At 59.9% G+C, this 12105-nt stretch overlaps 1 protein-coding gene across 6 annotated transcripts in view; it reads left to right on the forward strand.

Annotated features, from left to right (window-relative positions):
• The window catches only part of VAV2 (vav guanine nucleotide exchange factor 2), a 166067-nt gene extending 154279 nt beyond the window's left edge, over positions 1-11788 (forward strand). For 3 of the 6 annotated variants that reach the window (XM_042911967.1, XM_042911971.1, XM_042911970.1), the window contains 6 exons: positions 665-781; positions 2915-3002; positions 3956-4079; positions 4703-4789; positions 5720-5874; positions 9523-11787. In XM_042911967.1, the coding sequence (XP_042767901.1) occupies positions 665-781; positions 2915-3002; positions 3956-4079; positions 4703-4789; positions 5720-5874; positions 9523-9570 (619 nt within the window). In that variant the 3' untranslated portion in view covers positions 9571-11787. Of the gene's footprint in view, positions 1-664; positions 782-2914; positions 3003-3955; positions 4080-4702; positions 4790-5719; positions 5875-9522 lie in introns of all 6 variants that reach the window. The other 3 variants (XR_006195681.1, XM_042911968.1, XM_042911969.1) reach the window with 3 other exon arrangements.
• The last annotated feature ends 317 nt before the right edge of the window (positions 11789-12105 follow it).

A 12105-nucleotide genomic window follows, 5' to 3' on the forward strand; every position in this document is an offset into this window, starting at 1 on the left:
ATTTAAGGCTGTTGACAATTGCACGCTGACCCATGTTGTCGCTCCGGGAGAACAGTGGGGCCGTTTGGACGAACAAAAGCACGAAGCCGGGTTTTCTAGGGTTGGGGCACAGACCCCGGTCGGCCTCGGGGTCCAGCTTTTATCGCTCTGCCCACTGGGCGCTCCGGGGCGGCCTCGGTGGTAGTAGGTCCCTGTGCTTTGCGCCCTGTGGTGGCCCCCGAGCGGCGGGCAAACTCCTACCCCGGGAGCATCTGGCCTTGGGATTTGCATTCGGGGCTCGCCCCACGGGCCCAGCGGCGTGACGTTTGCATGCGTGGTGTCCCGGCCTCTGCACGTGGGCTTGGCCTCTCCCTCCACGTCAGAGATGCCGCGGGTCCACCCCACACGTGAGCTTTTATGTGTTACCGCGTTTTCAACGGCGAAAACCCAGAAATGCGCTCCAATGCACGTGCTGCGTTGGGCGCCTCTCGCAGGCCGGGTTCTGCAGCAAAGCCCTCGGGGCCGGGCTGAGGTCTGGGGTCCGGAGATCCCCCCCTCGCCAGCCCCTCCTGCAGGGGCTCAGCCTCGTCCCCGGACGGCTCCTTATGCAGGTCAGCGCTGTCGCCGAGGCCTGGGCGTCCTCGGCTGTCCCGGTGTTAACCGTCCACTTCCTCCCACCCGCCAGGTTCGCAGGCAACATGGAGAGACAGCAGACAGACAACCTGCTGAAATCGCACGCCAGCGGGACCTACCTGATCAGGGAGCGGCCGGCCGAGGCGGAGCGCTTTGCCATCAGCATCAAGTACGCGGTGGCCCCACTCAGGGAGACCCCCCGCCCCGGGGCCACTCTGGACCACGGAGCCCACGTCCCTCTAGGTCCTGTGCTCTTTGGGTTTGGGAGTGGCCATGGACCGTATTGCCCAAAGCAGGACACTTTAGAGACGGGAGAGTGTCTGTGGGTCTGCACCACGTGGCTGGCCCGGGACGTGGGTGAAAACGTCCCGCCCAAAGCCACCCCGTGGGCTCAGTCCCCCGTTGTTCGGGTTGCGGGGACCACGCGGGCTCAGGTGCAGAGTGGGACGGGGCCGGGGCAGGGATGCCATACGAGGTCGGGGACTTCCCGGCACCAGTGGGCTTCGGGGGAAGGGGAAGGTCACACCGCTGCGGCCTGTGGCCTCAGCCTTTGGCCTGGGTGTCCTCCTGCCCAGCGGCCGCCCCCTCGTGCACCGTCTGCCACCGCCCCCTCAACAGATGGAATCTGACCGGTGGGCGGCCACCTTCGGCCTAGGACGCCCACGAGATGGGCATCTTGGGTCAGGCCCCCGACGGCCCACAGCCCAGCAAATAGAGGGGTCTGTCTGCCGTGGTGACCCCCAAGGTCCAGTCTGCTTTGTGTGCTGCCCCACAGGGTGGCCTGTGTCCAGGGGCAGGCCCCTCCCAGCCTCACACCCCAGCGTTAGCAAGCCCCTTCCTCTGCACCTGGACCCAGTGGGGGCCGAGAGCCCGGCCTGAGGGGACAGCCCTCACATGCGGTCGGCCACCGCGCCTGTGTGCATGTGCGTGTGCGAGAATGCCCCTCCCCTGTTCCAAATCCAAGAGAGGACGGTGGGTGGGGACCCGTGCTCATCCAGGGCCGGGGTCCCCCTGTGCAGACGGGCGCTGAAGGCCCCCAGAGGTGGGATTGCTGGAGGTCGGAATCTGCCCCAGCCTTTCCCCAAATGCTTGGAGCCGGAAACCAGCACGCTGGTTCTGCAGTACAGAGAACAAGGAAGACGGGCGTTGGGAGGGACAGACGTCCGGTGAAACAGGCGGACACGGCCCAGGCCACCCGCTAGGCAGGGCCTGCTCCCCAGCTGAGGTTGCGGTGCACCGCGGTGGCCAAGGGGGGCCTCGCGAGGTGTGACCGTGCGGTGGGGCTGTGACGGCCTCAGCAGGGCCCTGGGAGGAAGTGGGGTGTGGACCGTGTGGCAGGTCTGTGGTGGAGGTGACAGAGATATCACTCGCCAGATAGGAGTGATAGGAGTTCACCTGGCACCTTCTGTGTGGCTGGCCTGCAGGGCTCCCCCTGGGGCTGAGACCGGCCCAAGGAGTTGGGGTGCGGTGAGCGTGCACGGCCGACTTTGAACCCTTGAGAAACAGTGGGCAGTGGACGGAGGCCCCTCGGGAGAGGATGCTGGCCAGCCGGCACCTGATCATTTGCCGGTTGTTTATTCCATTAACTGATTTCCGGTTGTGAAACCGGCCTTGCGTTCTTGGAGTGTCCCATTTGGCTGTGGTGTGAGGTCCTTTTAACTGTTCGGGTTATATAGACGTACGCGTGGGGAGAGATTCAGTGTGCTGAGGACTTTTGCATCTGTAGAGGTGTTGGTGTGTTTCCTTTTCCCGTGATGTCTTCGTCTGGAGTGGTGTTTGGGGGGGAAGGGAGGCTCTCCGACAGGGTCACGTTGGAACTGAGACCTGAGGACTCGAGCTCAGGAGGGGAGGATGGCGGGAGGGTGGGCCTTCCGGCAGAGGGGCAGCTCTGGCGGGCGTGCGTGTGGCCTGTCTGGGGGTGCCCGTCGGCTGGAGTGGAGGGTGCAGAGGACAATGTTAGGCGGCATCGGAGCTGGGCGGGCTGCTCCCCTGGGGCCTCAGGGGGCCATGGTCAGACCTTGGACTTTATAAACCAAGCTGTGAAGGCCTCGCCAGGCGACGGGGAAACAGGGAGAAGGATGACGTCCCCCGTGCAGAGAGGGGAATGAGCAGAATCCCAGGACAGGAGGCCCCCGTGGGCTGGATGGGGCCTGAGACCCTGCTGGCTGACCCTGGAGGGGCCCAGGAGGGGGTGGGCCAGAAGGGCTGGGGGTAAGAAGGCGAGGGCAGACAGGTAATAAGCCTGGACCCCTGGGGGCCACGTGGCCCGAGTGGTGACCCCAAGGCCCACGCATTTGCCCAGGTTCAATGATGAAGTGAAGCACATCAAGGTGGTGGAGAAAGACAGCTGGATCCACATTACAGAAGCGAAGAAGTTTGAAAGCCTCTTGGTAGGTGATCCCGTGGCTCCCTCGGCCTGGCCTGCAAGGTGGTGGGAGGGCCCGGGTGCCCCACCGCCGCCATGGCCTCTGTAGGCTGCACTTTCCCGCCACCAGGGAAGATCCAGGGAAGTGGGTTTGGAGGGCACCTTGGGACAGTTAGGCCACAGCCCCTGCGTTGAGGCTTCTGCCCCCAGAGGGCCCGGTGGGTTCACCGCGGTGCACAGTGAGGGGAGGGCCTGGCCTGGCCTGCCGTGCGTCACTGCAGCCACCCCCCCCACCCCCCACCCCCCCCCACCCCCCCGCCAGCGCCTAGCCCCGCAGCCCAGCCCCCAGGCGCCCCAAGGCACAGTTCTTAACGTGATTTTTAAATTAGGCCTATTGTGTCTTTCCTAAATGACATGAGCTCTTAGACGAGGCCGCTGTGGCCCCAGAAAAGCACAAAGTAGAGAGACATGTCCCCAGTTGCCCCGCCCAAAACCCCGTGTTCGCATTCAGGCGGGGCCCCTCGACCTGTCACAATGGCTGGGGTGTGGCTCGTATCTACGGTTTTGAAACAGAACTGTTGCCCATGACGTTCGCATACTTTCCGCGAGGTAGCCTTCCCCGTTGGCACAGCCCTCTCCTCCCCACGCTGGAAATCGCAGGGCATTCGGTCTCTGGCGCGTGCTGTTCTTTCTGGAAGCCCTTCCCTGCTGTCGGGGCATCCCGGCGCCATCCTCCGCGTCGGCCCCTGGTTTTTCTGTAGCAACAGCTGGAGGGAAGCTACTGGCTCGGGGGCCCCTCGGGTTCTGACCGCCCACCCTGGGCGGGCGGCGTGCTGGGCCGAGAGCAGGAGCGGGGAGCCCTCGGGGGCCCAGAACACAAGTCCCCCAAGTGAAACCGAGGTGGGAGAGGGAGGCCAGGGCGCCTGGGAGGACTGCCTGGAGGCGGTGACAGCGGCAGTGAGCACATGTGTCCCGTAGGAGCTGGTGGAGTACTATCAGTGCCACTCGCTCAAGGAGAGCTTCAGGCAGCTGGATACCACGCTCAAGTACCCCTACAAGTCGCGGGAGCGCGCGGCCTCCAGGGCCTCCAGCCGGTCCCCAGGTAACGCCCGCACCCGCCCGGCACACCGGTGCTCACCCGGAGGTGCCCGTTCTGCCCGCTTCCCACGGCCCTGGCTTTCGCTGCCCACCTGCCCTCGAGGAAGGCTTTTCCGGGGGACCCAAGCCACTGGCCCAGGCGCCCCCCCCCCCCCAGGCCATCACAAGCACCCCCCCGAGCCAGGGTGTCCTCGTCCCTGTGACGGGTAGGGAGTGCCAGCTCTGGACTGCTGCTCCCTGTCCTGGCGCCCTTGCCCGGGGGTCGGCGTGGGGTGAGAACGGGGCAGGTCCCACCTGCGCTCAGATCCCTCCCTGACCCCCAGCCCCCCCCGGGGTCCTCACTGGGAGGGAGCCAGATCTCGCACCTCGTTTGCGGGCAGGACTCCACGGGGACAGGGCAGCGACTTGCTTGAGGCCACCTGGAGTTAGAGGCGGGGTGGGCCCAGCGTGTTTGAAGTCCCGCCCACGACGGGCCCTTGAGTGCACACCTAGTGAGTGCTGGACAGGTGGCTTCAGACACGCCGGAGGAGAGGTGGCGGGAGGGGCAGCCCCGCCCGGCAGGCCTGGCCCCGCACCCCTGCGCTCTGCCTGCGTGCCCCTTTCACGTTCTCTCTCGCCTCTTTGCAGCTTCCTGCGCCTCCTACAACTTTTCTTTTCTCAGTCCTCAGGGCCTCAGCTTTGCCTCCCAGGGCTCCTCCGCTCCCTTCTGGTCAGGTACCGCTGGTGCCCGGGGCGTGGGGGGGCCCGGCCTGCCGCCCGCCGGCCCGCAGCCCCCGCCGGAAGGCGTCCGCAGCTGCCCGTAGCCCGGCACGGGACAGGGCCGAGGGCACAGGCACAGGGAAGGGACGGCCTGGCCGGCGGGGACAGGGCGGAGGACGCGGTCAGGCTCGGTGCCACCCTCCTCACCGCCGTCACCTCTCTCACGCGCTCACCCCGACGGCCACCCCCCAGCTTGTCACCCCCTAGCCACCCCCTCGCTCGCTGAGGGCTTTGCCTCTGGGAGCGGCGGAGAGCCGGGTGGCCGCCCCCAGGGTGACGGAGGGATCACCCCGGCGCACCCCCCCGGGCGGGCCCTGGAGACAGGGGCACTGGGTCTCAGCTGGGCCCGACTGCTTGGCCCTCCGCTGCCAGAGTCAGAGCCCTTCCCTGGCCGCTGCGTCTGTCCCCTCCACCACGGTCATTGTCCCCTGCCCACCAGGACTCCTGGGTCCCCGGCCGAGCTGGCCCAGCCCCGTGTCCAGTTTGGTTTGGGGACCTGGAAGCCAGGCACCGGCACCCTGGGGTCTGGCCCCAGGTGCTGCGTCAGCACGCAGGCTGGGTGAGCTGAGTGACCACTGGGCAGGTGACACTCGTGCACCGGGCATGCAGGGGTGGGGCCCACGCGAGTCGTAGTGATCAGAACCTCAGCACCTGCTCTGAGCCCACGATCACATTTGTTGGCCGTGACGCGGTGTGAGTGCCTTCGCGGGAGGGTCGCGTGGGCCATGGCCTGCAGGTCTGGGTGGAATTGGAGAATAGCCTGTCCCTTCAGAGCCTTTCTGCCGGACAGCCCTCCTCTCTGGGCACGGGGCCGGGCACCGGGGGGGACCAAGCTGGCCCCCCCTCCCCCACCGGCTGTGTGACGCGGCCCATCTCCCCCAACAGTGTTCACACCCCGCGTCGTCGGCACGGCCGTGGCCAGGTACAACTTTGCTGCCCGGGATATGCGTGAGCTCTCGCTGCGGGAAGGCGACCTGGTGAAGATATATAGCCGCATTGGCGGGGACCAGGGCTGGTGGAAGGGCGAGGCCAACGGACGGGTAAGCGGCTCAGCCCGGGCCAGGCTGGGGCAGGCTGGCACCTCAGCGTACCTGCCCCATCACCGTGACGCCCCCTCTGAGCCATAGACCCGAGCTGCCCGGGTTGGAGCCGGATCCAGGCCTGTCTGGCCCCGTATCTGTGCTCGGTCCCGTTCTGTGGTTGTGGCCACTGCAGGGGGACGTGTTTTACACACACGCTCCACATTACCTGCACGTACTCAAGCCCTCTTTGCAGGCAGAGAGGCCACAGGACCACAGCAGGGCGCTCAGGTGTCCTCACTGGCCTCCCTTACACGCTGGGGAGACGGGAAGGGGCACACTGTGTTCCCACGCACTCTGCCTGAGGACGCCCTTCCCTGTCTACCCCATGACCTTGCAGCACTCCATGGCCCCTTATTCCTGTACCCCTTCTGGACCCCCTGGCTTTGACCGGGTTTGTCAGCACTCACCCAGCAGGGTACTGGAGCTCGTGTGGGGCAGCTGCCCTCGGCAGGCACACCGGGCTGTGCAGAGTTCGCCTGCCTTGGCTCCCATGGCTCATCATTCCATTGTCAGGTGGTGGAGCTGGTCTGCTTCCACCTAGCGTGTTGTCTACCCCTCGGAGGCCTCGGGTCAGATCCATTTTCCACCCGACAGCCCTTCAGAAGCATGAGGACACCGAGTCCTAGGTGCTGGCCTGGAGGGCCGAACCACTGGTTTTCAAAATGGCCCTAGGGGCGCCAACATTGGAGGCTCCTGGGGCTGTATACTTAGGTCCTCCTCACCCAGATCATGAGTAAAGCAGTTTCCCAGGTGATTCAGAACTCCTGGTTTAGAGTGTGACTAGATATTCCTGTTGCTTTGGCCCCATTACGAAATGATTCTTTTTGTCTCTGGCAGTTCTTGCTTCCAAGTCTACTTTGTCTGCTCTTTGAACAGCCCAGCTTGTTTGGGAGGAGTTAATGTTTTGCGTGGCAGACTTCACTCTCTCATGCTTTACTTTCAACTTTTCTGTATTCTTAAATTCAAGGTAGAGATAAGATAAGATGTTATGTTATACACATTTTAAAGCCAGTCTGATCCGACCATCTCTGCCTTTTAATAAGAGCATTAGCCCATTTACGTTTAATGTAATTACTGAGCGAAGATTTAAATCCATCATCTTTCTGTTTATTTTCTATTTGTCACATCCATTTCTTCTTCTTTTTCTTCTTTTTTTTTCTTCTTCTGCCTCCTCCTCCTTCTCCTTCTTTTTGCCTACTTTTGAATTGTCAGTATTTTTTTTTTCCTATTCCACTTCCTGCCTCCTTGGCTGGTGAGTTACACATTCTTTTCCTATTACTTGAATGGTTACTTAGGGATTACAGCGTGCACTCTGACTTCTGAGAGACTATTTTAAATTAGTACTTTTACTGCTTCCCAGATAATGCAGGGACCTTACAGCTTCTGACTGTACTCATCCCCTCCCAAATTTGGTACAGGTGTTGTCGTGTATCTTAATTCTACATATTTTTTCAGTCCCATTAGACATTATTTTTGTTTTAAGCAGTTAGTTTCGTTTAGAGTTCCCACCTGTTTACCTTGCCCCAGGCTCCCCATTCTTTCCTGCTTTGTTGTATTTCCACCCAAAAGCATGTTCCTGCTGCCTGAAATTCCTTCTTCTAAGTATGTTTTCTAGGGTGAGTCTGCTACTAATAAATTCTCAGTTTTTGTGGAATCTGAAACCTCTTTGTTTTACTTCCTGTTTTTCAGTGTTCTTATTAGGAAACGTTTACAATTTTTTTTTAAGTTTGTTTATTTTAGGTGGGTGAGAGACACAGGGAGAGGGAGAAAGAAAGAAAGAGAGAATCCCAAGCGGGCTCCGAGCTATCAGCGCAGAGCCCGACGTGGGGCTTGAACTCATGAACCGTGAGATCATGACCTGAGCTGAAGTCAGACACATAACCGACTGAGCCACCCAAGCGCCCCTCTAATTTGTTTGGATACAGTTTCAAGCTTAAAGAAAAGTTGCTGTAGCTCTTTGTGCCCAGAGTTACCAATTAAGAGTCCTTTGTGCATTTATCACTTTCGTTCTCCTTTGCTCTCTGCTTGTTTTTCTCTTAACCATTCGATAGTCAATTATAGAAGTCCTATCCTTTCCCTCACTAAAGCCCTAAGTACTTCAGTGTCCTACAATCAAGGACATTCCCCTTTAATAGAATATGAGTCTCTAACCCACAGTCCATATTCAGATGTCACCGATTATCCCATGTCTCGTCTCCCCAAAGGAATTGCATTCACTTGCCATGGCCCTTAACTCTCTTTCTTCTGGAACGATTCCTCAGCCTTTCTCAGTCTTATATGACTTTGACCTTTTTGAGGAGTACAGGCCAGTTGTTTCTGTAGGCTATCCCTCAATTTAGGTTTGTTTGATATTTTCTTCATGATGAGGTTGAGGTCGTATATCTTTGGTGGGAACATAACGTGGGTGTTGTATCCCTTTCAGTACCGTACTGTCCCATCCAGAGGTATATGAGGTCAGTGTGTCCTGCTGTTGTGACGTTAATTTTGATGACTTGGTGAAAGCGATTATCTGCTGAGTTTCTCCACCATGAAGTTACTGTTACTCATGAGTACCTTGCAGGGTAACACTTTGAAATCAGGTAAACATCCTGTTCCCCATCAAACTTTCATCTACTGGTTCTATCACTTACTGATGAATTTTGTCTGGTCAATTCTTTCTATCATGGTTGAAAAACAGTGATTTTCTGGCCGTTGTTTCTTGAACACTTATCGAGGGACGTTCTATGCTAAGAGACAGTTTTCCCCTCTCCTGGTCATCCCCCGAGGGATCAGTCGTACCTCCAGCGAGACCTGCTTCCTTTTTGTGAGGAATTGTGTCGAGTTCATTTTGGGATAGTGTTGTCCAGGGGATAAATTTGAGGCTACCAGGTGTCTTCCGTTGGCACTTCGGTGATGTCATTCCATTGGCCCTGGTTCCATCGTTTCCGTAAAGAAGCAGCCAGCTTCTTAGTGTGGCTCTTTTGCAGGGAATGTGTCCTTTACTCCCCAGGGGGTTACATGTAAAAAATAAATAAAGTCTGGTTTTCATCAGTTTTACTCTAATATGCCCGGATTCTTAATTTCAGTCCTCTTTCCCAGTTCTTTGATTTCTCTTTGATTTCTGATTTCAGTTCACTGGTAAAGTTTTATTCTCTGTCATCATTTTTCTCAAACGTATACGTCCGAGTCACTTACATTCCCTGATGACTCTCATACCTGCGGATTGCTTTCCGTTACCTGCATTTTCTCCTACTTTCTGTCACCAGGTCCTGATTGAATAAGGAGCCTGGGTATAGAACAGAGGCTTGGCATGATGTTATTTTCCTCCAGGGAGGATTTAATTTTTTTCTGGCCGGCAGGTAGAGGGAGAGTATGTCATCTTGAGCTGCCGGGGGCGGGCGCATTTGAGGGTCATTCCTACCCCGGGGCCGCAGCTCCCCCAGGCTCCCAGTCTTTGCCAGGACCCCCCGCTTGGGGTAAGCCTGGCTTCGAACTCCAGTCTTTTGAAGGATCCCCCATTTCCAGGAGCCTCTGCTGACCCTCACCCCGACACGTGCGCATACCTGTGCAGACACACGCAGACCCGTGCGCACACGCTCTCTCATGTGACCCCGTCATCTTTTTCAGATCGGCTGGTTTCCTTCAACGTATGTAGAAGAGGAGGGCATCCAGTGACGACAACAGCACGGACGGGGCTCATGGCTTTTCTTCCAAGAGTCCAGCTCTGAAGTCTGTCTCTAGCTCTGTGACTCAGAGGGGACATGCCCGCCAACCTTCCAGTCTTCAGCAGCCCGTGGGGATGGGGAGGGTGTTCAAAATCCTACATGCAAACCGGCCCACCTTCAGTCTGCCCTCGGTGGCCTGTCCTGGGTACGCTACTTGTACATAGAGGAGAGCCGGGCCAGCCCTGTCGTGACGGCCACCGCCAGAGCGCCGAGGGGAGGGAGCGCCTGGGGCGTCCTGAGCCAGGCTCTGGGTGACAGCTGAGGCCAGAGCTCACCTGGCCCCTGTCCTGTCGAGACGGCATTCGGGAGCCGAGGTCTGAACAGCAGGTGCTCCCGGGGACGACCGGGACGGCAGAGGGGGCCTTCCCCCAGCCCCTTCTGCTCAGCCCCGGACGCTCAGCCTGCCTGCTTCCTGCCGCTCCCGGGGGGCAGCCCCGGGCCCAGAGAGTCAGAAGGGACCGGAGCCAGGCCGTTTGCCGCAGCCCGTGCTCAGCCCCAGCTGTGCTCAGGCGTGGGAGAAGAGAGCATCGCTAGGGGGTCCGCGCGGGCCCCCTTGACTCCTCGTGGCCCTCCGCGTGAGGGGTGTGCAGGCTCCGCCCGGGGAGGGGGGCCCTCTCTCGGGAGGGGGCCCGAGCGAACGATGGAGGGGCCGGCCCTCCTCCCCAGTCAATGGTACTGTTCCTGCCCTGAACCCCAGGAATGCGTCTGTCCTGTCCTGCTGTCAGGTGGATACACCTTTTGTAAACCCTGATGTGGGTGAGAAGAAAACAAGAGTTTTCCCCCCGCTCGGTCCCTGCTGTTCACATTCCTCTCCAGAAGGAGCCCCCCCCCCCCCGCCCCAGTCCCCCCCACCCCGGAGTCTCCTGTGTCGTGCGGGGTGGTTCCTGAGGGGCCTCCCAGCCTCCCCACCGGTGCCGGTACCGGCCCTTGCGAGACTTCCTCCTGCCGGCCCGAACCGGGCCTGTGGCCAGCTCGAAATAAGTGCTCTTGGGGGTGGCCCCCCTGCCCCCACCTCCCCCTCCTGACTCCCCCTGGCCTTTGACCTCTGGCTCTCTCGTCGAGACCCGCTCCCTCCCTCGGCCCGGATGTTGCACGAGACCTAGCGGTGCCACCTCCCTGCGAGCTCCGTGCCAGAGCTGCTGGTGAAAGCTGGGCTGTGTGTCCCCTGCCCCTCGGCCAGCCGCCCTGCCCTCTGCAGGGCGCGGGGACCGGGCAAGGCCGGGCGTGGGGAAGGCCAGCCCCTGCTGCGGTGGCTGCTGTTGCCCCGCTGCACCCCGGGGTTCCTCTGAAGTCAGCCGTGTGGCCTCCAGGCTCAGCTCACACGCGCAGTGTCCCGGCCCGGGGAGGAGGCAGGGAGGGGTCAGGGACGGTCAGCAGCCAGGGGAAGAGGGAAGGTGGTCCGCAGAGGCTTGAGGCGGGAGGGTGAACAGGATCGCGTTGGGGGGCAGAGGGACAAGGGGAGGGAAGCCGAGAGTTGGCCTCGGAGAGAGCAGCCCCGAGTCCCCATCATCAGGGCACATTCAGCACTTTGCACACTCTGCCGATGGCCCAGCCACGAGCCTGGGGGGTGTGGGGGGGTGGGGGGGACCCAGCCGGCCCCTTTCGTGTTTACTGTTGTCAAAAGGGTTTTGTTTCTCTTGTTTCGATTGTTCTGTTTCCGGTTTGGCCTGTTTGTTCTTTAAGGGAAAAAACAGTTTGTAATTATTTCCTCCAAAGCTCCCGTTATATATCTGTGAATAAGAAGGAAGATATTTTATAAGAGCAAGAAAATGATGTATATTTGAGGTTATCGTGAAACGAGGCGTCACGACAACGCAGGATACTGAGAAAACACAATTTAGAACGCTGGTTTTTGTGAATGTTTTGTTTTTGTTTTTCGTTTGTTTTGAAACGTGTTTGCACTGCATGAACCCGGAGGGGAGGCAGGCCGGGGGCAGGCTGGGAAGCGGGGGTGGGGGGTTTCGGCAGGAGACAGGACGGGCTCTGGAGGGGCTTTGGACCCGGGGCCTGACATTAGCTGTGAACACTTAGGAGCCCGGTGCATGCGGGTCAGGAGTCTGGGGGTCCCACAGCTGGTGACGACCCCCCAGTGGGACGCAAACTGTACAGTTGCCAATAGGTTTTTTCAGACCACGGTTTTTACTGCAAATAAACCTAAGTTCTTTTCTGCAGGAGTGGCTGGCCTTTCATGCCAGGGAGGAGGGAGTGGCTGGATTCTTCTGTCAGTGTCCAGCAGAATCTGCCCACCCCGACCCTGTGAGCCCAGGATGCCGTGGCCTGGGTCAGATAGAGGCCTTGGGGAGGCAGGAGGCTGTGGGTCTGGAATAGATCATGATGCCGGGGCCACTGCCCGGGCGCCTCCTCCCGGCTGGCCCCGTGCCATGGGCTTCCCACGCCGTGTCCCACAGAATCCTCCCGCGGCCATCAGAGACAGTCTTCCCATTTGGGTGGGATTCAGCCCTAGCCCTGCCGCCTCTCGGGTATG

Source organism: Panthera leo, chromosome D4, assembly GCF_018350215.1.
Source record: "Panthera leo isolate Ple1 chromosome D4, P.leo_Ple1_pat1.1, whole genome shotgun sequence".
Taxonomy (NCBI): Eukaryota; Metazoa; Chordata; class Mammalia; order Carnivora; family Felidae; genus Panthera; species Panthera leo.